We start from the raw sequence: 10,000 nt of genomic DNA on the forward strand, positions 1-10,000 counted from the left end.
TGTTAGTTATTGGCTGTCGGCCATGTTGAATGTAGTTCTGTCTGTGATTGGCTGTTCCTGCTGAGTTTCCAAACGTCAGCCATCTGGAGCTCTGTTGTCAGACCTTCACCTCTGCGCCTGAATGCACCATCAGGAAGGACTCACATCGCCGCCATTTTAACACATTTAAAATTTTGAAATAATCTTTTAAGAAGTATTTTATAACTAGCCAATCAGGTGGCTGCGATGTCTCGCTGATGAAATCTGATGACAGTAATTATGATCCCAGGCTGCAGCTGCCTCGTTTGGCTCTCCTCTGCTACGTGTTGTCCCTCAGCGCTCTGCGGCCCTGGGCCAAACGGGTAAGAGCCTTCTGATTGGCTGAAGGGAAAACAGGGCGGGACACAAACTGGTTTTGTTTTCCTCTCGTCTCCTCCTCTCATCTCCTCCTCTTGTCTCCTCCCTCCTCCTTCTCTCGTCTCCTCCTCCCTCCTCCTCTCGTCTCCTTCTCCTCTCGTCTCCTCCCTCCTCCTCTCGTCTCCTCCCTCCTCCTCTCGTCTCCTCTCATCTCCTCCTCTCGTCTCCTCCCTCCTCCTCTCGTCTCCTTCTCCTCTCGTCTCCTTCTCCTCTCGTCTCCTCCCTCCTCCTCTCGTCTCCTCTCATCTCCTCCTCTCGTCTCCTCCCTCCTCCTCTCGTCTCCTTCTCCTCTCATCTCCTCCCTCCTCCTTCTCTCGTCTCCTCCTCCCTCCTCCTCTCGTCTCCTTCTCCTCTCGTCTCCTTCTCCTCTCGTCTCCTCCCTCCTCCTTCTCTCGTCTCGTCCTCCTCTCGTCTCCTCCTCCTCTCGTCTCATCTCCTCCTCTCGTCTCCTTCTCCTCTCGTCTCCTCCTCCTCTCGTCTCCTCCCTCCTCCTTCTCTCGTCTCCTCCTCCCTCCTCTCGTCTCCTCCTCCCCTCATCTCCTCCTCCTCCTCTCCTCCTCCTCCCCTCGTCTCCTCCTCCCCCTCGTCTCCTCCTCCCTCTCGTCTCCTCCTCCTCTCATCTCCTCCTCTCGTCTCCTCCTCTCATATCCTCTTCTCGTCTCCTCCTCCTCCCTCTCGTCTCCTCCTCCTCTCGTCTCCTCCTCCTTCTCTCGTCTCCTCCTCTCGTCTCGTCCTTCTCTCGTCTCCTCGTCCTCTCGTCTCCTCCTCTCCTCCTCCCCTCGTCTCCTCCTCCTTCTTTCCTCCTCCTCCCCTCGCCTCCTCCTCTCCTCCTTCTCTCGTCTCCTTTCGTCTCCTCCTCCCTCTCGTCTCCTTTTCTCCTCGTCTCTTCCTCTCCTCCTCTCGTCTCCTCCTCTCCTCGTCTCTTCCTCCTCCTCCTCCTTTCCTCCTCCTCCCCTCGCCTCCTCCTCTTCTCGTCTTTCCTCCCCTCATCTCCTCCTCCTCCCCTCTTCTCCTCCTCCTCTCCTCGTCCCCTCGTCTCCTCCTCCTCCCCCTCGTCTCCTCCAACCTCCCTCTCGTCTCCTCCTCCTTCTCTCATCTCCTCCTCTCGTCTCCTCCTCTCCTCTCCTCTCTCGTCTCCTCCTCCTCCCTCTCGTCTCCTCCTCTTGTCTCCTCCTCCTCTCGTCTCCTCCTCCTCTTGTCTCTTCCTCTCCTCCTCCTCCTCCTCTCGTCCCCTCCTCCTCCTCTTGTCTCCTCCTCCTTCTCTCGTCTCCTCCTCTCGTCTCCTCCTCTCATCTCCTCCTCCTCTCATCTCCTCCTCTTCTCCTCCCCTCGTCTCTTCCTCCTCCTCCTTTCCTCCTCCTCGCCTCCTCCTCTTCTCATCTTTTCCTCCTCCTCCTCCTCCTCCTCCTCTCCTCCTCCCCTCGTCTCCTCCTCCTCTCCTCCTCCCCTCGTCATCTCTCCTCTTCCTCTCCTCCTCCCCTCGTCTCCTCCTCCTCCCCTCCTCTCCTTCTCCTTCTCCTCTCCTCCTCCCCTTGTCTCCTCCTCCTCTCCTCCTCCCCTCGTCTCCTCCTCCTCCTCCTCCTCCTCCCCTCCTCTCCTCCTCCTCCCCTCCTCTCCTCCTCCTCTCCTCCTCCTCGTCCTCCCCTCGTCTCCTCCTCCTCCCCTCCTCTCCTCCTCCTCTCTTCCTCCTCGTCCTCCCCTGGTCTCCTCTCCCCTCGTCTCCTCCTCCTCTCCTCTTCCTCTCCTCCTCCCCTCGTCTCCTCCTCCTCCCCTCGTCTCCTCCTCCTCTCCTCCTCGTCCTCCCCTGGTCTCCTCCTCCTCTCCTCTTCCTCTCCTCCTCCCCTCGTCTCCTCCTCCCCTCGTCTCCTCCTCCTCTCCTCCTCCCCTCGTCTCCTCTCCTCCTCCCCTTCTCTCCTCCTCCTCCTCCCCTCCTCCTCGTCCTCCCCTCCTCTCCTCCTCCCCTCGTCTCCTCCTCTCCTCCTCCCCTTGTCTCCTCCCCTCGTCTCCTCCTCCTCCTCCTCCTCCCCTCGTCTCCTCTTCTCTCTTCTCCTCCTCCTCCTCCTCCCCCTCGTCTCCTCCTCCTCCCCTCCTCTCCTCCTCCTCCTCCTCCTCCCCTCCTCTCCTCCTCCTCCCCCCCTCGTCTCCTCCTCCTCTCCTCCTCCTCCCCTCATCTCCTCCTCCTCCCCTGGTCTCCTCTCCCCTCGTCTCCTCCTCCTCTCCTCTTTCTCTCCTCCTCCTCTCCTCCTCCCTTTGTCTCCTCCTCTCCTCCTCCCCTCGTCTCCTCCTCCTCTCCTCCTCCTCCTCCTCCGTCTCCTCTCCTCCTCCCCTCCTCTCCTCTTCCTCGTTTCCTCCTCCTCCTCCCCTCGTCTCCTCTCCCCTCGTCTCCTCCTCTCCTCCTCCCCTCGTCTCCTCCTCCTCCTCCTCCTCCCCTCGTCTCCTCCCTTCGTCTCCTCCTCCTCCTCTCGTCCTCCTCCCCTCGTCTCCTCCTCCTCTCCTCCTCCCCTCGTCTCCTCTCCACTCCTCTCCTCCTCCTCCTCCTCCTCTCGTCTCCTACATCTTTACACCCAGTGATAACAGAATACATATGTCAGTGTGATGCTAACGTGTCTCTCTGGTATTGATGACGGTAAATTGTCTCCATCTCTGCAGATTTCCTGCCTGTTCTGTCACTCTCAGCTGTTTTAAATAATAAACCGTGAGAACTCTACCTCAACCAATCATTAGAGACCTGTCTCCCAGCTGTCTCGTCGTCAGGGACCAATCATTAGAGACCTGTCTCCCAGCTGTCTCGTCGTCGGGGACCAATCATTAGAGACCTGTCTCCCAGCTGTCTCGTCGTCGGGGACCAATCATTAGAGACCTGTCTCCCAGCTGTCTCGTCGGGCGCTGGGTTTGTGGTATTAAAGGGTAGTTTCTGGGTTTATTTCCACCCTGGACTCTCTGTCTCCATGTTTCTGTGTCTAAGTGTGTGACAACATTATGGGATGGATCCCTACAGAGATAGACCTTTTAGTTAAAGAGGAAGATCCTTTTAGTTTAACATGAAACAGCCCCGAAATCACCATCACCAAACCCACCAGACTCCATGTAAATAATCAGGACTTTTAGCATGTATAGAGCCAGCATATCTCCACCAGACTCCATGTAAAAAATCAGTGCGTTTATCATCGTAAAACACACTTCATTCAAAGTGGACAGAAACTAAATCAAACTATCAAAAGCCGTCTTGGTTCATCTTTCCACTGTTCCAACAATCACCACTCTGGTTTGGTTGAAATAAACCCTTAATTCACCCATTTACATGTGGAGATATGCTGGCTCTATACACGCTAAAAGTCCTGATTATTTACATGGAGACTGGTGGAAATATGCTGGCTCTATACACGCTAAAAGTCCTGATTATTTACATGGAGACTGGTGGAGATATGCTGGCTCTATATACGCTAAAAGTCCTGATTATTTACATGGAGTCTGGTGGAGATATGCTGGCTCTATATACGCTAAAAGTCCTGATTATTTACATGGAGTCTGGTGGAAATATGCTGGCTCTATACACGCTAAAAGTCCTGATTATTTACATGGAGACTGGTGGAAATATGCTGGCTCTATACACGCTAAAAGTCCTGATTATTTACATGGAGTCTGGTGGAAATATGCTGGCTCTATACACGCTAAAAGTCCTGATTATTTACATGGAGTCTGGTGGAGATATGCTGGCTCTATACACGCTAAAAGTCCTGATTATTTACATGGAGTCTGGTGGAAATATGCTGGCTCTATACACGCTAAAAGTCCTGATTATTTACATGGAGTCTGGTGGAAATATGCTGGCTCTATACACGCTAAAAGTCCTGATTATTTACATGGAGTCTGGTGGAGATATGCTGGCTCTATACACGCTAAAAGTCCTGATTATTTACATGGAGTCTGGTGGGTTTGGTGATGGTGATTTTGGGACTGTTTCATGTCAAGAGTAAGATCCTTTTTGTTTAACATGAAACTCACATTACTGTTAGCATCTCTGCTAGCATTTCTGTTACCAGGTTAGCATTTCTGCTAGCATGTTAGCATCTCTGCTAGCATACCTGCCAGTATGTTAGCATACCTGCCAGCATGTTAGCATATCTGCTAGCATTTCTGTTAACATGTTAGCATCTCTGCCAGCATGTTAGCATCTCTGCTAGCATTTCTGTTAGCATGTTCGCATCTCTGCTAGAGATTGTTGTTCCCATCAGTCACTTAGACACAGAAACATGGGAACATAGCGTCCAAGCTGAAACCAACCTCTAAAGGCCGAGCTGAAGGAGGGTGGTCTAGGTTCCTGAGGAGTCCTGGAGGACGGAGAGAACTGCAGGGGTCCTGGAGGGTTCGATTTTTCAGAGAGTGTGGAGCTGGGGAGGATGACGCGGCTAAGCTAGTTGTGGTTTCATGGCGCTGTGCTAAGCTAAACGCTAAAGAGGAAAAGTTGCTGATTTTCAACCCTTGTGAAGTGAGTCATCCAGTGGAGAGTTATCGGCGGACAATCGCAGACCCCAGGGTAATGGAAAGCATGTACGGCCGAACAAGTTAGCAGCTAACGCTAACGGTAGCTAGCTGTTTACAGGTGTTCATCTGTCGCTCTCACCTGAGGGTCTGACTCATTCTGTGACAGACTTTATATCTTAGATACACACGTAAAATCTAATTTGGATTTAAGGCCTTTTGGCCTAAACCTAATGTCTAATCATGGTCTTTTTGACCTAACCTTAACCTATGATCTATTGAATGAAATATTTACAATAATATGTACACCTTACAGCAACCAAATGAAGGTTATCTCAGACTTGTCTCGGACTTGTCTGACTTGTCTCGGACTTGTCTCGGACTTGTCTCGGACTTGTGTCGGACTTGTCTGACTTGTCTCGGACTTGTCTGACTTGTCTCAGACTTGTCTCGGACTTGTCTTACTTGTCTCAGACTTGTCTCGGACTTGTCTCGGACTTGTCTGGCTTATGTCGGACTTGTCGGACTTGTCTGAGACTTGTCTCGGACTTGTCTTACTTGTCTCTGACTTGTCTTACTTGTCTCAGACTTGTCTGACGTTTCTCGGACTTGTCTCGGACTTGTCTGAGACTTGTCTCGGACTTCTCTGACTTGTCTTACTTGTCTCAGACTTGTCTCGGACTTGTCTTACTTGTCTCAGACTTGTCTCGGACTTGTCTGACTTGTCTTGGACTTCTCTGACTTGTCTGACTTGTCGCTGCCCTTTGCCTCTCTGCTGGGCCCTACCTTGTGGTTTTACCTCGGATCATGTGTAGACGGCTTAGAGTTAATAATGTGGCCTCGTCAGATCCTGCAGAGTTATCATCTTAAAAGATAATCTGTCTCAGCAGGTAAGTGAGTGAAGTCTTGAATGGGATTCTTTATTTCTGTCTCGGTCTTGGACTTGTCCTGGTCTTGGACTTGTCCTAGTCTTGGACTAATCCTGGTCTTGGACTCTCCTCTTCCTTTCTTTCATTTCCTCTTCTGTTTTCCTCTCTATTCTCCTCGTACCTCCATCTTTCTCTCCTCTCTTGGCATCCTTCCCTTTCTCCACCACATGACTAAATACCGATAATATTCTCCTTTAAAGCAGATAATGATGTTTACCCTGTAGTTTCCTGTGTGGTGCTGCAGGTGGCGCTGTACCGCTCCTTCCCAACGCGCCTCCTCTCTCGGACCTGGGGCCGTCTGAACGGCGTGGAGCTGCCCACCTGGCTTCGAAAGCCCGTCTTCTCCCTTTACATCTGGACCTTCGGGGTCAACATGCAGGTCAGCAAAATGTCCCAAAATATATATATATATTTGCAACCACGTTCTTAATTGAAACATTTTTAAAAATCGCTAGTTTGCTACGCTAACTTTACTTTGCTGATTTGCACAACCGTCCCGCATTTCTCTGACTAGCCTTGAATGGACTCCATGGCAGCCAGCTAGCAACGATGTTTTCACCCCTAGCCCTTACGACTCGGCTTCAAGGGACAAGGGCTAGGGGTAAGACGAAGGGCTAGGGGTAAGACGAAGGGCTAGAGGTAAGACGAAGGGCTAGAGGTAAGACGAAGGGGTAGGGGTGAGACGAAGGGCTAGAGGTAAGACGAAGGGGTAGGGGTGAGACGAAGGGCTAGAGGTAAGACGAAGGGGTAGAGGTGAGACGAAGGGCTAGAGGTAAGACGAAGGGGTAGGGGTAAGACGAAGGGCTAGAGGTAAGACGAAGGGCTAGGGGTAAGACGAAGGGCTAGAGGTAAGACGAAGGGGTAGGGGTAAGACGAAGGGCTAGAGGTAAGACGAAGGGGTAGGGGTGAGACGAAGGGCTAGGGGTAAGACGAAGGGCTAGGGGTAAGACGAAGGGCTAGAGGTAAGACGAAGGGCTAGGGGTAAGACGAAGGGCTAGGGATATGACGAAGGGCTAGGGGTAAGACGAAGGGGTAGGGCCATATTCTTTGTAAATCTTTACAACTATTCCCTGAAAGAACCAAGCAGGCCTGCCTTGTTGCACCGGCCAAACTTTATTCAAATCTAGCAGGAACACAGAGAAGGAGGAAGGTGTATCCTGGAAATGTTCTTCATTTCATCCAGACAATATACACATTAAATAGAGTCAAACTTAAAATGCAACCCTGTTGGGGCGACCGATGTAGGCTGAGTCCTTTGCAGCGGCCGGGTTCGAATCCGACCTGCGGCCCTGTGCTGCATGTCATCCCCCATCTCCCTCCCCTCTTTCCTGTCTATCCACTGTCTCTGTCTAATAAAGGGAAAAGCCCCAAAAAATCGTGAAATGTATCTACAATTGTAACAGCACACATATTTTCCAAACACTTATATTTAACCAGATCTTACATTTCCCCCTAAACCAAAGAGTAGAAGACTGTTACAGAGCCCTTCACTTCATTAGAGTATGAAGAGTATGAACATGATCGAGGGGGAGGGGGGGGGATGTTTTGGGAGGAAACTATTCTGACATTGACTTCCCTCTCTGTATCGTCCAATAGGAGGCAGCGGTGGAGGATCTCCATCACTACAGGAATCTGGGGGAATTCTTTCGCCGGCGTCTGAAGCCTGCGGTGCGCCCGCTCTGCGCCTCCTCCTGTCTGGTAAACTCCTATATACTACATATATATACACACACACAAATATATATATATATATATATATATATATATATATATATATATATATATATATATAAAACAACGCGTTAAAAAAATTACAGATGAAAATCTGGCTCCACTGATATGTCTGCTCTTCTCTCTGCTGCTCTGAAACAGACGTTACAGGAAACACAAACCCCGCTGCATGTGACGCTAGTTAATACTATACTCAACAGCAGCTAACGTTAGCCTACCGCTAGCTAGTTAACACTATACTCAACAGCAGCTAACGTTAGCCTACCGCTAGCTAGTTAACACAATACTCAACAGCAGCTAACGTTAGCCTACCGCTAGCTAGTTAACACAATACTCAACAGCAGCTAACGTTAGCCTACCGCTAGCTAGTTAACACAATACTCAACAGCAGCTAACGTTAGCCTGCCGCTAGCTAGTTAACACAATACTCAACAGCAGCTAACGTTAGCCTGCCGCTAGCTAGTTAACACTATACTAGACAGCAGCTAACATTAGCCTACCGCTAGCTAGTTAACACAATACTCAACAGCAGCTAACGTTAGCCTGCCGCTAGCTAGTTAACACAATACTCAACAGCAGCTAACGTTAGCCTACCGCTAGCTAGTTAACACAATACTCAACAGCAGCTAACGTTAGCCTGCTGCTAGCTAGTTAACACAATACTCAACAGCAGCTAACGTTAGCCTACCGCTAGCTAGTTAACACAATACTCAACAGCAGCTAACGTTAGCCTACCGCTAGCTAGTTAACCCTATACTAGACAGCAGCTAACGTTAGCCTACCGCTAGCTAGTTAACACTATACTCAACAGCAGCTAACGTTAGCCTACCGCTAGCTAGTTAACACTATACTCAACAGCAGCTAATGTTAGCCTACCGCTAGCTAGTTAACACTATACTCAACAGAGGCTAATGTTAGACTACCACTAGCTAGTTAACACTATACTCGACAGCAGCTAACGTTATAGGAGGTTGGCTGTTGAACGACAAAAACAACCACCAGATGGAAAAGGACATTTACAATAACTTCAAATGCACCACGAGGCTGTAGTTTACCAGTTTCATTGAACGCACCGTCTGTGTTGTTTCTCCAGCAGCAGCTGCAGGTTGTTACATCCCGGTGTTGAATCCTCTACAGTAAAACACAGTCACACTTTACACCGTTTAGTGTTAGCTGTCAGCATTTAACCCTGTTTAATCAGCTACTAGCTAGCGGTAGGCTAACGTTAGCTGCTGTTGAGTATAGTGTTAACTAGCTAGTGGTAGGCTAACGTTAGCTGCTGTTGAGTATAGTGTTAACTAGCTAGCGGTAGGCTAACGTTAGCTGCTGTCGAGTATAGTGTTAACTAGCTAGCGGTAGGCTACCGTTAGCTGCTGTCGAGTATAGTGTTAACTAGGTAGCGGTAGGCTACCGTTAGCTGCTGTCGAGTATAGTGTTAACTAGCTAGCGGTAGGCTACCGTTAGCTGCTGTTGAGTATAGTGTTAACTAGCTAGCGGTAGGCTAACGTTAGCTGCTGTTGAGTATAGTGTTAACTAGCTAGCGGTAGGCTAACGTTAGCTGCTGTCGAGTATAGTGTTAACTAGCTAGCGGTAGGCTAACGTTAGCTGCTGTTGAGTATAGTGTTAACTAGCTAGCGGTAGGCTACCATTAGCTGCTGTCGAGTATAGTGTTAACTAGCTAGCGGTAGGCTACCGTTGGCTGCTGTCGAGTATAGTTTTAACTAGCTAGCGGTAGGCTACCGTTAGCTGCTGTCGAGTATAGTGTTAACTAGCTAGCGGTAGGCTACCGTTAGCTGCTGTCGAGTATAGTTTTAACTAGCTAGCGGTAGGCTACCGTTAGCTGCTGTCGAGTATAGTGTTAACTATCCAGCGCTAGGCTAACGTTAGCTGCTGTCGAGTATAGTGTTAACTAGCTAGCGGTAGGCTAACTTTAGCTGCTGTCGAGTATAGTGTTAACTAGCTAGCGGTAGGCTAACGTTAGCTGCTGTTGAGTATAGTGTTAACTAGCCAGCGGTAGGCTAACGTTAGCTGCTGTCGAGTATAGTGTTAACTAGCTAGCGGTAGGCTAACGTTAGCTGCTGTTGAGTATAGTGTTAACTAGCTAGCGGTAGGCTAACGTTAGCTGCTGTTGAGTATAGTGTTAACTAGCTAGCGGTAGGCTAACGTTAGCTGCTGTTGAGTATAGTGTTAACTAGCTAGCGGTAGGCTAACGTTAGCTGCCGTTGAGTATAGTGTTAACTAGCGTCATGTGCAGCAGTGTTTGTGTTTCAGAGCAGCAGAGAGAAGAGCAGACATATCAGTGGAGCCAGATTTCGGTAGCCAGGGTTGGCAGGAAGTAAATGTTCCAGTTAATGATCCAGGCAGAACATTCTCGTCTCCTCCTTCATTTTACAGTCCAATGGTGCTAGAACGGCTCCGGGTCAAACCTCAACATGGAACGGATTTTATATATATATATATAT

At 49.9% G+C, this 10,000-nt stretch overlaps 1 protein-coding gene across 2 annotated transcripts in view; it reads left to right on the forward strand.

Annotated features, from left to right (window-relative positions):
• The window catches only part of pisd (phosphatidylserine decarboxylase), a 25,307-nt gene that overhangs the window by 12,104 nt on the left and 3,203 nt on the right, over positions 1-10,000 (forward strand). The window contains exons 1-3 of one of the 2 annotated variants that reach the window (XM_078271947.1): positions 1-341; positions 6,052-6,186; positions 7,404-7,505. The exon at positions 1-341 is cut by the window's left edge and continues 37 nt beyond it. In XM_078271947.1, the coding sequence (XP_078128073.1) occupies positions 237-341; positions 6,052-6,186; positions 7,404-7,505 (342 nt within the window). In that variant the 5' untranslated portion in view covers positions 1-236. The remainder of the gene's footprint in view (positions 342-6,051; positions 6,187-7,403; positions 7,506-10,000) is intronic. The other variant, XM_078271946.1, reaches the window with a different exon arrangement.

The sequence above is a fragment of the Sander vitreus genome, chromosome 16, assembly GCF_031162955.1.
Source record: "Sander vitreus isolate 19-12246 chromosome 16, sanVit1, whole genome shotgun sequence".
Taxonomy (NCBI): domain Eukaryota; kingdom Metazoa; phylum Chordata; class Actinopteri; order Perciformes; family Percidae; genus Sander; species Sander vitreus.